The sequence below is a fragment of the Piliocolobus tephrosceles genome, chromosome 18, assembly GCF_002776525.5.
Source record: "Piliocolobus tephrosceles isolate RC106 chromosome 18, ASM277652v3, whole genome shotgun sequence".
NCBI lineage: Eukaryota > Metazoa > Chordata > Mammalia > Primates > Cercopithecidae > Piliocolobus > Piliocolobus tephrosceles.
The window spans coordinates 69,320,785-69,336,924 of NC_045451.1; the positions used below are offsets into that span (position 1 = coordinate 69,320,785).

General features: G+C 51.2%; 1 protein-coding gene across 1 annotated transcript in view; it reads left to right on the top strand.

The window, feature by feature from the left end:
• The first annotated feature begins 13,143 nt into the window (after positions 1-13,143).
• Positions 13,144-16,140, top strand: part of MTCL1 (microtubule crosslinking factor 1) — a 123,953-nt gene continuing 120,956 nt past the window's right edge. Inside the window, exon 1 of the mRNA XM_026456009.1 lies at positions 13,144-13,336. Coding sequence (XP_026311794.1) covers positions 13,301-13,336 — 36 coding nt within the window. The 5' untranslated portion in view covers positions 13,144-13,300. The remainder of the gene's footprint in view (positions 13,337-16,140) is intronic.

A 16,140-nucleotide genomic window follows, 5' to 3' on the forward strand; every position in this document is an offset into this window, starting at 1 on the left:
GTTCTGTGAAGTGGGGCCATGCTCCATGGGGGCCAGCTCCTGATGTCAGCCAAAACTTTTCTCTTTCTTATGACATTTCCTGTATGAGATTATGTGCCCCATCAAGGCAGGTACCATGTTATTTTTCATCCCTGCTGTTCCCAACCTCTACACATGGCCTAGCATTTTTGAAGGTGTTCAATAAAGAATCTTCAAATGAATAAGCGTATACATGAGTGAGCGGATAAACAGGCTATGAGGATTCTTCATCTTCTCTCCCAGTTAGATTCAATTTAGAGATGTTCTTACCTGTGGGAATGTGCATTAGTCATGGCTGACCAGGCAGGCTGAGTTACCCTGCCTGGGCCAGTTCACACCTGTTGTCTCCGGTAATTACTGAGTATCTCCTTTCACTCTCAGATGTTCTATGATCTGGATGATAAACTATATGACCACCCTAATTACAGAAAGTAGGAAGGCTTCAGAACAAGAACAATAGCCAGAAGACACCAGTCACGGGACTTCCTAAAGCTAGGTGTTGATGAAGGAAGGGACAGCAAATGCTTTCTAAGGCCTCTTCTTTTTCTTTAGATGGGGTCTTGCTCTATTATCCAGGCTGGAATGCAGTCGTGCAGTCACGGCTCACTGCAGCCTCAAACTCCCAGGCTCAAGCGATCCTCCCACCTCATTCTCCTCGGTAGCTGGGACTACTGGCACACGCCACCATGACCAGCTAATATTTTGGTGGGGGGGAAAGATGAGGTCTTGCCATGTTGCCCAGGTTGGTCTTGAACTCCTGGGCTCAAGCATTTCTCCTGCCTCAGCCTCCCAAAGTGCTGGAATTACAGGCATGGGCCACCACACCCGGACTCTAAGGGCGCTTTCTGCTCTCAGATTCTTAGATCCTGTGAGATATGTTATATATACACATATGTATTATATCATATATATTTTATATGTTATTATATATATAACTTTTTCTTTCTTTCTTTCTGTTTTTGAGATGGAGTCTCGCTCTGTTGCCAGGCGGTCATGGCTCACTGCAACCTCCGCTTCCTGGGTTCAAGCGATTCTCCTGCCTCAGCCTCCCAAGTAGCTGGGATTACAGGTGTGTACCACCACGCCTGGCTAATTTTTGTAGTTTTTTAGTAGAGATGGGGTTTCACCACGTTGGCCAGGCTGGTCTTGAACTCCTGACTTTGTGATTCTCCTGCCTCGGCCTCCCAAAGTGCTGGGATTACAGGTGTGAGCCACCGCGTCCAGCCATTTTTTTCTTTATTTACAGGCACACCTCATTTTATTGTGCTTTGCTTTATTGCACTTTGCAGATATTGTTTTTTTTACAAATTGAAGTTTTGTGGCAACCCAGCATTGAGTGCGTCTATTGGCACTAATTTTCCAACAGCATGTGTCACTGTGTCCCATTGTGGTGATTCTCACAATACTTCACAATTTATCATGACTAGTATGACTATTATCTGTCATGGTGATCTTTGCTTGCTGATCTTTGATGTTACTATTGTAATTGTTTTGGGGTGCACTCATATGAGATGACAGACTTAATTGATCAATGTTGTGTGTGTTCTGACTGCTCTGTGGGCAATCTTTAAAGAAGGAAATACAAAATTTACTTATTCTAAATCCACAGTATTGAAAAACACAAAAGTATGGTTAACTCTCAACATTCTACCCCAGTAAGGTATTCAGGAATATGTAGAACTAACTGTGACGTTGTGAAATACGTATTTGGTCTTCCTCCCCCTCTCCTGGTATACAGCTCCTGAAATCCTTGGACTCTTCAAAGTGATAAATGCCTTTCTGTAGCTTCAGGATGGGGGCTGTCCCTGGAAAAACCAAAGCAGGATTAGAGAGTTGGGACTTTCAACGCCACCTCCCCATCCCCGGGGAGGGGAAAAGGGCTGAAGGTTAAGGTGATCAGCAATGGCCAATGGTTTAATCACTCATGCCTACTTAATGAAGCCTCCATACAAACCCGAAAGGACTGGGTTTAGGGAGATTCTGGATGGCTGAACTCGTGGAGGTTCCTGTAGGCTGGTATGCCATGGAAGCTCCATGTCGCTTTCCCCATACTTCACCCTATGCATCTTTTCTTCTGTGTCCTTTGTAATATCCTTTATAATAAACCAGTAAACATGTTTCACTGGGTTCTGTGAGCTGCTCTAGCAAATCAATCAAAGCCAAGGAGGGGGTCATGGGAATCCCGATTTAGAGCCAGATTGGAAGCACAGGTCACAACCTGGGGCTTTTGATGAGCATCAGAAGTACGGTGGGTGGCCTTATGGGGCTGGGGCCTCAACCTGTGTAATCTGAGGCCATCTCTAGGTAGACAGTGTCAGAATTGAACTACAGGACACCCAGCTGACGTCCACTGCAGAATTAATTGCTTGTTTGCGGGGGAAAAATCCCTGTACATCTGGCGTCAGAATGGTGTTGTGAGGGTAGAGTGGGAGACAACTGAGTTTGTTTTCTTGACTCACCAGCATTTGTTATATTAATTCTATCATATAACCTTCCTAATTGTGCTAGTCTACTAAAATTAGTTAACATCTTTTGAGTATATTTTGTCTGAGAATGAACGGAGGTGATGATACGGTTTGGATGTTTCTTCCCCTCCAAATCTCACATTAAATGGTGACCTCCAGTGTTGGAAGTGGGCCTGGTGGGAGGTGTTTGGATCATGGGGGTGGATTCTTCATGAGTGGCTTAGCACCATCCCCTTGGTGATCAGTGAGTTCTTGCTTTGAGTTTACATGAGATCTGGTTATTTAGAAGTCTGCGGTACCTCCCCCAAGCCTTGTTCCCATGCTAACCACGTGGTGCCTGCTCCCTGTCACTTTAAACCAGGATTGGAAGCCCCCTGAGGCCCTCACAAGAAGCAGATGCTGGAGCCAGGCTGGCGTAGCCTGCAGAGCCATAAGCCAATTAAACCTCTTATCTTTGTAAATTACCCAGCCTCAGGTATTTCTTTATGGTGACACAGAAATGGCTGAACACAGGTGACCTACAATTTATTGTGAATAATCCCATATTGATAATTATTAGGTTGGTGCAAAAGCAATTGTGGTTTTTGCCATTAAAAGTAATGTAAAAAGGGTGGGGCATGGTGGCTCATGCCTGTAATCCCAGCACTTTGGGAGGCTGACGGGGGTGGATCACCTGAGGTCAGGAGTTTGAAATCAGCCCGGCCGGCGTGGAGAAGCCCTGTCTCTACTGAAAATACAAAAAATTAGCCAGGCATGGTGGTGCGCATCTGTAATCCCAGCTACTCAGGAGGCTGAGGCAGGAGAATCAGTTGAACCCAGGAGGCGGAAGTTGCAGTGAGCCAATATTATGCCACTCTACTCCAGCCTGGGCAACAAGAGCGAAACTCCATTTCAAAAAAAAAAAAAAAAGGAATGTAAAAAGTAATAAAAATAGCACTTTTAAGTCAACTTTAACTCTCAGATTCATAAAGCTGGGAATAATATTAAAGCTTATTTAAATTCAACTCCTTAATTTTATAGACAAGGCCTCTAAGGCCCAGGAAGAGTGAGCCTACTTTGTGCAACGTCACTAAACAAATCATTGTGTCTGGGCATAGAACCCACATTGTTCTGTTCCTTCATTGGTAAAGTATGCCTGACAATAATTTTACACAGCAGTAATACTTAAAATGTTTATTTCATAAGCACTGTTATTTGCTGCTATGGAACTTTCTATAAATCCATGGTTCTATTTTTGCTTTCCATGTAAACATGCCCTTATTATGTATGTAAAGATGAGCTTAGAGTTGGGCTGGAAAGCCAGACTTCCTTCCAGACGGCAGGAAGAAATGGGAACGGGCATCCTCTATTTCAAATCTCGACTTCTGTTTTGATAGGTAATAATGTTGCCAGATGCCGGGGTTCAGGCCAGGTCTGGTTGTCACTGTACAGAAAGCCAATCACTGAGACGATGAGTATTGCTGGGGAAGAAAGGCTTTAATGCAGGTGACGTCAGCTGGGACACGGGAGACCAGTCTCAAATCTGTCTCCCTAACCAACTGAAGTTAGGGGTTTATCTAGCAGGGAGTGAGGGAGAGGTAAAGAAGGGGCACTGGTCAATCGGCAGCAGGTGCATCTCATGACCGAATGCCATCATCTGAAAAGTTTCAGTTCCCTGATACTATCTGGGAGGCCCGATGGTCGGTTTCCTGAGAAAGCAACTCAGACAAAACAAATGTAAGCTCCTCAGGCTTCAGCTATATGGGCAAATCAAGCCGGGTTCAGCAACTCTGTAGGTAGAGAAATCAGCAATGGTAAATTATGATAAGAGCAAACATGGTGAGATGTAGAATGTTCTCAATTAACCCATTAATTCCTCTTAAATTTTTTGGAAACACATGCTGCTGACCAGGAAAGGTAGAGAACTTTGATTAGTTTTCCTTACATAACAACGTATTTTCCCTGTGCAACAAGCCTGGAATCCCAGGATAATTTTTGAAAGTTTAGCAGTTATGTTTTAAGAGAAAGAATTCAAATGTTCAATATCAAGGCAACATGCCAAAAGGTTGCAAACATGTAGCAAACATGCCAAAAGGTTGTATAATAGAATTCTGCCTCCCATGATGAAGAAGATTCTTAGAACCACCTGGAGGCTGTTTTAAATTATACACACACCCATCACCCTGGGACTGACCGTTCTATAATAGATTTTATTTTATCCCTGCGGGGATAGGGAAGGGTGCCATCCCAAAAGCCACCACAAGGCGGCACCCTGCAGCACATCGCGGCTCTCCCTGGGCAGGAGCTGTCTCTTTCTCAACCTGCCAGCCCCAGAGCCCCACCTCCCGCCTTTTTTTTTTTTTTTTTTTTTAAACAAATGCCCTTTACTTTCTTGAAATGAGAATCACTACTTGTGGTTGTCACTCCCCTAACCATATATTTTTAAAAACTGTTATATTTCTCTAATGGTAATACAAAAAAGAAATAATAAGAAAGCAACATATAACAAAACAATATCTATTTCAATATATAAAGCTTAGGTACAGATATACTACAAAATATATAATGAAGTAGTCAGATGCTGTACATAGAAGCAACTGCTAAAACACAGACAAATACAGGTGGGTTCTATTCATGACTCCAGTCCCTTGAGTGGCACAGACTCAATGAAATGATCAAAGATAAAAAATGCATTGAAAATCTCCAAATAAAATAGTCTTTATTTTATTTGTATTTTTTCTTTTTTGAGACAAAGTCTCCCTCCCTCACCCAGGCTGGAGTGCAGTGGTGTGATCTCAGCTCACTGCAACCTCCGCCTCCTGGGTTCAAGTGACTCTCCTGCCTCAGCCTCCCAAGCAGCTGGAATTACAGGCATGTACCACCATGTCCGGCTACTTTGTTGTATTTTCAATAGAGACAGGGTTTCACCATGTTGGCCAGGCTGGTCTCAAACTCCTGACCTCAAATGATCCACTGGCCTCGGCCTCCCAAAGTGCTGGGATTACAGGCGTGAGCCACCGTGCCCGGTCCAGTCTTGAATTCTATTGTGGTTTCGTTCCTAAAAAAAAATTTAGCTGATATTAAAACAGCCCTAAAAACATACTGCTTTAGTATACATATATCAAAATAACACGGTGCACTCTGTCAATGTAATTATGATTTGTCAATTTAAAGTTATATTAATTTTTAAAAAATGTTTTAAAAGCTTAAAAAATACTGCTTTACATGTAAAAGTATTGCGTTTATGTGTAAAACATGTACTTCTAGACTTAGATAATGATACACAGATTTTTTTTACCCACGTGAATATTTCAGGGGACACTTAGAAGTCCTATAGTAGGAGAGATGACTCTTTTTTTTTTTTTTTTTTTTTTTATGAGATGGAGTCTCACTCCATCGCCCAGGCTAGAGTGCAGTGGTGAGATCTCAGCTCACTGCAACCTCTGCCTCCCGGGTTCAAGCGATTCTCCCACCTCAGCCTCCTGAGTAGCTGGGATACCAGGCACATACCACCACGCCTGGCTAATTTTTGTATTTTTAGTAGAGACAGGGTTTCATCATGTTGGCCAGGCTGATCTCAAACTCCTGGACTCAAGTGATCCACCACCTCAGCCACCCAAAGTGCTGGGATTACAGGTGTGAGCCACCTCATCCCGCCTGGGACGACCCTTCTCTGGGCACATTGCAAGATATCTGGCCACCCTGACAACTCCCCTGCCCTCACTTAAATGCCAGTAGCACCCTCCAATCCAGTTGTTGTGACAACAGAAAACACCGCAATATACATCTAGAATGCTCCCCGTGGGTGCACTCTACGCCCCCATGAAGAACCACTGGTCAGGAGGGAAAGGGCCTCCTTACACCTTCAGCTCTCTGCTTCCTCTGGTTCTCACGTCACAGGGAGACTCCCCTGTTCTCCCAGCAGACTCTAGGGCATGCTAGGTTAGGACTCTCTAGTTCAGGTTTAAGTGAGCAAATATCCATCACCCAGCATCTCACATGCATAGAGGTGGGTCATCCCGCACAGCAGCGGAAGGAGTTTTGAACAGAAATAGGAAGAACGCAAATGACAAGCCATGTGACACTTGGACCTGTGTAGAAACAGTAACACATGTGCCTGTGGTCCCAGCTACTTGGGAAGCTGAGCTGGGAGGATCACTGGAGCCCAGGAGTTGGAGTCTGCAGTGAGCTATGATTGCACATTCCACTCCAGCTTGGGTGACCAAGCAAAACCTTGTCTTTTTTTAAAAAGAAAGAAGGAAGAGAGAAAAAAGAAACACTAACGCAGTGTTTTTCGATGGGAAGTAAGATAATTACTTGCATCAAAAGTATTTGTTAAAAATACAGCCTTCTGGCCGGGCATAGTGGCTCACCCCTGTAATCCCAGCACTTTGGGAGTCCGAGGCGGGCGGATCATTTAAGATCAGGAGTTTGAGACCAGCCTGACCAACATGGCGAAATCCCATCTCTACTGAAAATACAAAAAATGAGCTGGGCGTGGTGGCAGGACCCTGTAACCTCAGCTACTCAGTAGTCTGAGGCAGGAGAGTCGCTTGAGTCCAGAAGGCGGAGGTTGCAGTAAGCCAAGATCATGCCACTGCACTTTAGCCTGGGTGACAGAGCAAGATTCCACCTCAAAATAATAATAATAATAATACAACTTTCCAGGCTAATATCTCTTAAATCAGATCCCTGGGGATATGGCCAGATAATCTGCATTTTTAACAGTCTCACCAGGAGATTTTAATGTCCTCAAGCTTTAAGAGCCTCTTAAGTTATTGTCATTGTCACCACCAACACTACGCACAGCTGCCAATGTGGACATGAAGTCTTTTTCAGGTCCCATGTGGCATTTTGGCAGTCACCCCTGCAAAGAGAGCTGGGAAGTCCCCACAGACCCTAGTGTCGGATGCAGACTCCAGCTTCAGCCTTGGCGGGTGGTGGGGAGGCGGGGTGATCAGGCATCAGGTTGTCCCTTTTTAAAGGTAACTTTCCTGCAGTGCCCAAAAAAGCCACTCACTCCGAAAAATTCCCTCTTCTTTCCACTCTTTTCAAAGAGGATGATTTCTCATGACTTCAACCAGGAATGCTTTCATATTTTAAATGTGCCTTTCTGTTAAAATAAGGGGAAAAACTGGAAGATACATATATGCCTGGGTTTGGACAATGTATTTAAAGGTATAGAAATTCTGCATATAATTCTGCCTGGGAGTATACAGTGAAGTATAGTCCCGAGTAAGTCACTTTTTTTTTTTTTTTGTCTATGAGTCAAGCCAAGTAAAAAAAGAATTCATTTCTCTTTATATAACTGTATAGATACAGAATAGATTTCTAACTCTGTGAGTGAGAGTTTGCAATCTGAGTGAAAAATCTGGTTTGCTCATATTTTAAGAGTTTTGAAGATTATTTCACTGGCGTTAAATAATGATGATGATGACATTGATAATAATACCTTACCCAAGGCCACACAGACAGCAAATGACTTGGGCAAGATTTGAACCCAGATTTACCTAGTGTCAAAGTCTCAGGTCTTGTCACCATACCACACCGTTCTCGGACAAAGAGGTGTGAACACAGCCACACAAACATTACTCCTCACACCACTGCTGCACGCAGCTCCCTAGGACGGTACTTGGGCCTCTGCAGAGGATTGAGACGATGGGGCCCTGGGCCTTGTGCCAGCATTTACAACCCAGGTTGCAATGCAGGGAATCAGCCACAGTGAAGCAACCCGGAGATCTGTAAGCCCAGGAAGCCGCTACCACGCTGGACACCAGGCAGTGGAGGACGAACAGCTCCCAGGAGGAGCAGGTTCCAGTGAGGGCTGGAACCTCAGAAATCCACTCCTCATGGAGACCCAGCCACTGCCGGAGAAGCCGCCTGCAGTAAAGAGGGTAAGAAATAACCTGGTTTCTTCCTTCTGGGTCCACTCCCATCTCTTGACAGCACTTCCACTGGCCAAACCCAGTCAGCAAACCCAGCGGCCTGGAAATCCACGCTTCGGCTCACCGCAGAGTAGCGCAAGGGCAAGACTGGATCTGAGGGCACGCGGATGAAAACAGGCATGCCCATGCTGGGTTTTGTTATTTCATGGAATAAGCACTTTACAGTTCCCTTAAATAGTAAATCCCCTATTACCTTTAGATTCGTTTGATTTAACAGAAAAAGAATTTAAAATCACGTGTTTCCTTTCTTTGCTCCCTCCTTCCCTTCCTCCCCTCCCTCCCTTCCTTCCTTCTTTCCCCCCCCGTTTTTTTGAGACAGGGTATCACTCACATCATGCAGGCTGTAGCGCAGTGGCATCATCATGGCTCACTGCAACCTCCCCTCCTGGGCTTGAGGGAGCCTCCCGCCTCAGCCTCCCAAGTAGCTGGGACTACAGGTGTGCACCACCATGCCCAGCTTATTTTTGCTTTTTTTTTTTTTTTTTTTTTTGGTAGAGACAGGATTTTGCCATGTTGCCCAGGCTTATCTCAAACTCCTGAGCTCAAGCTATCTGCCCACCTTGGCCTCCCAAGATGCTGGGATTACAGGCGTGAGCCACCACACCTGGGCTACTTGTACTTTTCTTTTCTTTTCTTTTCTTTTTTTTTTTGAGACGGAGTCTCGCTCTGTCGCCCGGGCTGGAGTGCAGTGGCTGGATCTCAGCTCACTGCAAGCTCCGCCTCCCGGGTTTACACCATTCTCCTGCCTCAGCCTCCCGCGTAGTAGCTGGGACTACAGGCGCCCGCCACCTCGCCCGGCTAGTTTTTTTGTAATTTTTAGTAGAGATGGGGTTTCACCGTGTTAGCCAGGATGGTCTCAATCTCCTGACCTCGTGATCCGCCCGTCTCGGCCTCCCAAAGTGCTGGGATTACAGGCTTGAGCCACCGCGCCCGGCCTCTTTTCTTTTTTTTTTTTTTTTTTGAGTGACTTTAAAAACATCTATTATGCAAGCAGGTATCTTATACCTGTAACTCACTGAATACTGGAAAACAAAGAAAGCATTATTGGCTGGGCTGGGTGGTGCATGCCTGTAGTCCCGGCTACTTGGCAGGCTGAGGTGGGAGGATGGCTTAAGCCCAGGAAGTTTGACTTCAGCCTGGACAACATAGCAAGACCCCATCTCTTAAAAAAAAAAAGTAAGAAAAAAGAAAAAAAAAAGGGAAAGTATTGATTGAATACTTCCTTACAAAGGGCTAGTAGTCCCATTTGCCGGGCAAATAATAATAAGGAAGGTGAATTTTATCTGACTTATTACCTGGAAGAAAGAGAAGCTGGCTGCAAATCCTACGGTCATCAAGCGACTGTCTTTGGAAGACTAACGTATTGAAACATTCTTGGGGGGCCCTTTCCTTTAGTGTATTTGGTGTGAGAAGCTGGCAAGCTTGTGCTGAGAGTCCTGGCCGTAATTCTTTGGAAATGTGAGGGTGTGGGAGGCTTCAGGGTCTCCGGAGGAAGTTCTAGGCAGAGGTCGGGTGTGCTCTGGCCGGACCGCGAGCCCCCTCCCACGGAAGGGCAGAGCTAGAGCGCCCCCTGGGGACAGCCGACCCGGCGCGCGCGGTGGCCGACACGTCTCAAGCCTTTCGGGCTGTGCGGTCATCCACGCCCACCGCGGAGCCAACAGTGTCCTTCTCCCAACGCTGGAGAAACGGCTAGGGCATTAGCCTCAGAGGAGATTAAGGAATTGGATTTCGTAGACATTGCATTTCGTGCGTGCTGTCTCACATTCAGAGGCATTCCCAGAAAAACGACGCACACAGACCACAACAGCAGCGGAGCGGGCGAGGTCTCAGCGTCTCCAGAGCTCAGCCAGGGCCAGGCAGGATGACTTCGGGGCAGGGCTCTCCTGACTTACAGGATTACAAAAAAAGGGTTCATCCTGCATTTTTTGAAGGAGATGGCTAAGTAGGGTAACTCTGTGGTTAAGATCACAGACTTTGGAGTCGATTTTTTCCTCTTTATATTTGTGAGTCGCCCCCCCGCCAACTTTTCTGTCCCTGCTCCCTGGGCCCGCTCACCGCGCATACTGCCACAGCCACTGGCAGCTCCCATGGCCCACCTCCCTCTCCTCCAGGCTGCTAACCCCGGGGTCTTTCTGAGCACATCAGATCATCTTGCTCAGAATTGCCCTGGCTACCGCCTCTAGTTTAATGCCCAACGGCCTTGGTAGGATATTCGGTGCCACACACCCTCCAGTCTCCCCTCTAATCCCTAACCCACCTGCCTCCCCGCCTAGGGGCCCTGCTCTCTGCAGGCTCTATTGTGTCCTGGGCCCTCAGCTGCCAGACCAACCCGTCCTTCCAGGAAAATGCAAGCCTCCCCAGGCGGGGTTACGCTCCCGCCCTCCACCTTGTAATTATTACCTGATCCTCTGTCTCCTGCAACGCCAGGGCTAGAGGACAGGCTGGCCCTTATTCCTATGGGCACTGGCCAACATCCAACGCCTGGGACATAAACTGCACCCAATGGGATGTGAACTGCACTTTACAGTTTGCACGGTGTGTTCTGGTATTTGCTCAGTCTTCACACACACTCAGGTGGCAGTACGTTTTAATGATGCAGGCGAGGGTACTGGGGCTCAGAAAGGTCTAGTGCCTTCAAGAGGTAGAACCGGTGCCCGGGCTCCGGGCTCTCTAAGCGGAAAGCCTGCAGGACTCGGAATCCTGAGCACCTGGGTTTTAGCACGCTCAGCCAGGGACTGGGTGAGGCATCGCAGGCAAGTGACTTCACCTCCCTGCGCCGGTGCCCTAGTCTTTACCGAAGACAGCAATTCCAATCCGGGACTGTGGTGAGGTTTAAATAAAACAATGCCCAGTAAGTGGCCAGCAGGCCTGGCTCGCAGCCGGAACTATAAATGCGAGTTCCCTTTCTGACCCCCAGCTTGGCAAGGGCTTCTCCTGTTTGGGCAGCAGCTCCTCCTCTTCTGAGCTCCCGAGGCCACAGGGGTGCCAACTGTGGAGCGCCCGCCGTGCCGTTTTGACGCGAGAGCTGTGTCTGGTACCAGCGATCCTTAAAGGAGCTCGGGGACCAGGGGCACAGCTTAGAGAGGACAGCGGGGGAGGGGACGGGCCTCGGGGAGGCGGGCGGCGGATGGAGGGGCACGAGGGGGGCGTTGTCAGCCGTGGCACATGCCTTCCCCAAGTGGCCGGTGCCGCCCCTTGCCCCCACTTCACCTCCGCCTCTTCCCTTCCTCCCTAGCTCCTGGCAGCGTCTCTTGGGCCTCAAAAAGCAAGGAGGGTCCCCGGGCGGCGAGGGTGCGTGGACCCAGCCTGCGCCTGCTCCCAAGGGCGCGCAGGCCCCGCCCCGTCCCTGCCGGGCGCCCGCCCCCCGGGAAGCGCAAGCCCCGCCCCTTCCCTCGCCCCTCCCCCGCACGGCGCCGGCTGGCTGGAGGCGGGGCATGCGCACGGGCAGCGGGCGAGGGCGAGGGCGCGGGGCGGCGGGGCGCGCGCGTGCGGCTTCTCTCAGCCGGGAGTGGCGGGGGCGGGCGCGGGCCGTAGCGGGCCGGCGGTGGGCGGGGAGCGGGACGCGGGAGCCGGGCGCGCGCCGCCAGCGCCGCCGCTGCACCGGTGACCGCGAGCCCGGAGCGCGGGGTCCTGGGATGCGAGCGGCCGGGAGCCGCCACGCTGCTGAACCGGGAGAACTCGATCCACGGTGACCTCAGCGAGGGGCGAGCGCGGCGGCGGCGAAGCCCGCGGGAATCCTTGGGGCCGGGGGGCGGGGAACGGCGGGAGCGCGGGGCGCAGCCCGGGCGGGGCTGGGACAGTGATGAGCGAGTGCGCGGGGAGGCTGCACGCCGCCGCCGCCGCCGCCCGGAGCGTCTGCCGCCTGAGCTGCTGCCCGCGGACCCCGCCATGGAGACGCTGAACGGCCCCGCGGGCGGAGGCGCCCCGGACGCGAAGCTGCAGCCGCCCGGCCAGCACCACCGCCACCACCACCTCCACCCGGTGGCCGAGAGGCGGCGGCTGCACCGAGCGCCCTCGCCCGCCAGACCCTTCCTTAAGGACCTGCACGCCCGGCCCGCCGCGCCCGGCCCGGCCGTCCCCTCCTCGGGCCGAGCCCCGGCGCCCGCCGCCCCGCGCTCGCCCAACCTCGCGGGCAAGGCGCCGCCCTCGCCGGGGTCCCTGGCCGCGCCCGGCCGCCTCTCCCGGCGCGGCGGCGGCGTCCCGGGCGCGAAGGACAAGCCCCCGCCGGGCGCCGGGGCCAGAGCGGCGGGCGGTGCCAAGGCTGCCCTGGGAAGCAGGAGGGCGGCGCGCGTGGCGCCCGCGGAGCCGCTGTCCCGGGCTGGGAAGCCTCCCGGAGCCGAGCCGCCGCCCGCCGCTGCCAAGGGCCGCAAAGCCAAGCGCGGCTCCCGGGCGCCACCCGCCCGCACCATCGTCCCCCCGACCCCGGCCGCCCGGATCCCTGCCGTGACCCTCGCGGTGACCTCGGTGGCCGGGTCTCCGGCCCGCTGTTCGCGCATCAGCCACACGGACAGCAGCTCCGACCTCTCCGACTGCCCCTCCGAACCCCTCTCCGACGAGCAGCGCCTGCTCCCCGCCGCCAGCAGCGACGCCGAATCTGGCACGGGCTCCAGCGACCGAGAACCCACCCGAGGAGCGCCGACGCCGAGCCCCGCAGCCCGGGGAGCGCCGCCGGGCAGCCCCGAGCCCCCAGCTCTCCTCGCCGCGGGCTCCTGTCCCGGGGGCTGGAGCATCCCGGGCGGAGTTTCCGGGGGTTTCGCGGGGCCCGGCGCGGCGGAGGATGCCCGGGGTCGCGCACCGCCCGAGCGACCAGTCCCCGGGACCCCCAAGGAGCCCAGCCTGGGCGAGCAGCCTCGGCTCGTGCCAGCGGCGGAGGAAGAGGAGCTGCTGCGGGAGATGGAGGAGCTGCGCTCGGAGAACGACTATCTCAAGGTGAGCCGCGCCTCGGCCGCAGGTGTCCCGGGGCGCCCCCGGAGGGCCTGACTGCGGCGGGTACCCGCCAACCCCGCCTTCCTGGGCCTGTCCAGCGCCTTCTCTCTCCTGCCCTACACGGTTTTGCCCCCGCATTGTCAGGCGTTGGGAACTTAAGCCCAAACTTCTGGAAGGAGCAGCAAGATCTGGGGGTCTCCGCCAGTTTGCAACCCACTTCGCTGTTCTCGCGTCTAGAACTCTTGCCTCTCTTCGCTGATACTTTTACTTTTGTTGACCTGTTGGGGCCTAGGAGGCTGTAATCGTTTTGGGGACCTCAGCCGACACCCCCGTCCCCGCTCAGAACGTGCCAGCCTCGCCTGTGGGAACAGGTGATCCTTCGCCAGAGAGCTCTAGCCGGGCCACGTGCGGGCGTGGCGGGTCAGGACAATGCCACTGTGGGGCCCCGGCTGCGGACCCGCCCGCCCCTTCTGCTGCAATTATAGAAAGAGCTGGGGGCCCTCAGGGTCTCCTGGGCTCCGACATCCCGGGTAGAGGGGGCCGCGCCGTTTTCGGTGACCAAGCTGAAGCTCAGTAGTGGTCCCTGGAGTGTGGCCCGGGTTGAGGAGCAACAGTGTTGCGCGGGCCAGCCCTTTGTAAGCATCCAGGAGCAGGCTTTCTGTGTCGGGAGAGGCCACGCCAGCACTTTCTAAGGAATCGCGGCGCCTGCTGCACTCTGAGTATTTTCCAGCAGGGCCTGCGGGCAGTGGCCTCTTAGTCGCCTTAGCACTGGGTGCTTAATCCAGCTCCATCTTTTCTCCACGGAGGGGGGCTGACGCTGCAGACTGGGTTCCCGGGGTCAGGACGATCCAGGTGACTTGAGAGAAAATAAGGGGAGTTGTACTGATAGCAACTGTTTTATTTATTGTAATCTTCAGGTTCGTAAACAACTCCAGTGGTATAAATCTGTGTATCTGTTAAGTCTTAATGAGCAGCCTTCAAACCCAGGGGTGTGGCCCTGCTTCTTCAGGGGTTTATGTGATTTCACCTGTTTTCTCAGCAAATGATGAGCCTAACCAATACGGGCCAGTTGTTGGCTAGTGGGGTTGAGGACTGGATTTTAAGGTGAATGGTGGTGAAGTCTGCAGTTCACAATCAGAGCACATTAACACTCCTGGGTGGTCCCAAGCCTAAATCTCTTATGGAGCTGCTCCAACCAGCTGAGCCTTGTAGTTATTTTACTTTGTGCAAGAAGTAACAGTGAGGCAGAGAAAGAGAGGTGACAGAATAAAGATTGGGACTTACAGCAAGATGTCTCAGATAGTATGTTTGCTTTTGTCACTTACTCTTAGGTAATAGACAACGGAGTGAAGTTCAGAGGCAACTATGTTGCGGGTGACTCCATCATGAAAGCAGCTGTTTTGTAAATCTCCAACAAATGTAAGCTCCCTGAGGGTCACAAAGATAATCTTGTTTCTGTGTCCTCGGCTCTTAGTATAACCCCTGACTTACTTTCTGATTGAACGGTGCTTATCCAAATGACTGCTATGCAAGGGAAAATTGTATTTCTTTAAAGAAGTTTCTCATTATACCTTTGATTTAAAGGTACGCTATCGGTCATTTTGAAGTTCATTCTTGGTGCAACTGGTTATTTGCTTTATTTTTTCGCCATGAATGAAATGTGTCTGAGCCTGGAGTTTCATATAGTGTATTTGGTATTTCAGTGGATCTTCCCAACAACATAGCGTGGTGGTGGTGGTGGTGCTGGTACCATGGTCATAACTACTGTTTCACAGACGGAGATGCTGAGAAGCTAAAACAAATGACTTGGCCAAGGTCATACAATGAGTAAGTGGTGGCACCTGTGTTTCCCCAGCACCTGTGCCCATTTTACTGCACCGGGATGCAGCCCTATTTCCAGCGAGGCCGCTTTCCTCTGAGCACACTGCTTCTGAGTTGTTTTCGTAGCTCAAAATGTTCCCTGTGGTGAGCTTTTTAGGGGCCCTCTGTTTTCTTTTCAGGTGAGAGGGCCGTCATGCCCGTCTCTCCACTAGCGTGTGTACGAATGGTCACATAAATCCCACTGCCAGTGTTTCAGTTGTGAGGACTGTTCAGTTGCCATTTACTGTGGAGGAGGTGTCACTTGCATCCATTTACTCTGCCTGAGCCCACTTCCCCACCCTTCCTCTGGCAGCAGGGGAGAGAAGAGGGTTCTGAAGGAGGCGAGCAAACCAGATGATTACGTGTATGCATGTGAGGTATTCACTTGGTCACTCAGAAGCTTAAATGACAGTAATTCAGTTCAGGAAAGAGACGCAAGGATCCTAATGGACTTTTTTTCTACAGGTCATGGAGCCTGCCCACTTGTGCAGAATTGGGTCCAGAGCTTCAGGGACCCCATGGGGCAGAGGCAGTAGTCATGCCTTTGGTGGCATGCAGTGGTGGTTAGTGTGTGCCCTTTATAAATCAAAACTTCCCTTTTTGTTGTTTTCAGGGGTACTTTTTTCTGTTTCTTTTCTTTTCTTTTTTCTAAAGAGACAGTCTTGCTCTGTGGCCCAGGCTGGAGTGCAGTGGCATGATTATAGCTCACTGCAGCCTTGAAACTGTGGGCTCAAGTGATCTTCCTGCTTCATCCTGCTAAGTAGCTGGGACCACAGGTACACACCACCAAGCTGGGCTTTTTAAATTTTTTATAGAGACAGGGTCTGGCTATGTTGTCTAGGCTTGTCTTGAACTCCCGGCTTCAAGTGATCCTCCCTCCTTGCCCTCCTAAAGTGCTAGGATTACAAGTTTGAGCCTCTGTGCCCCATAGGGGTACTTTTTAAAGA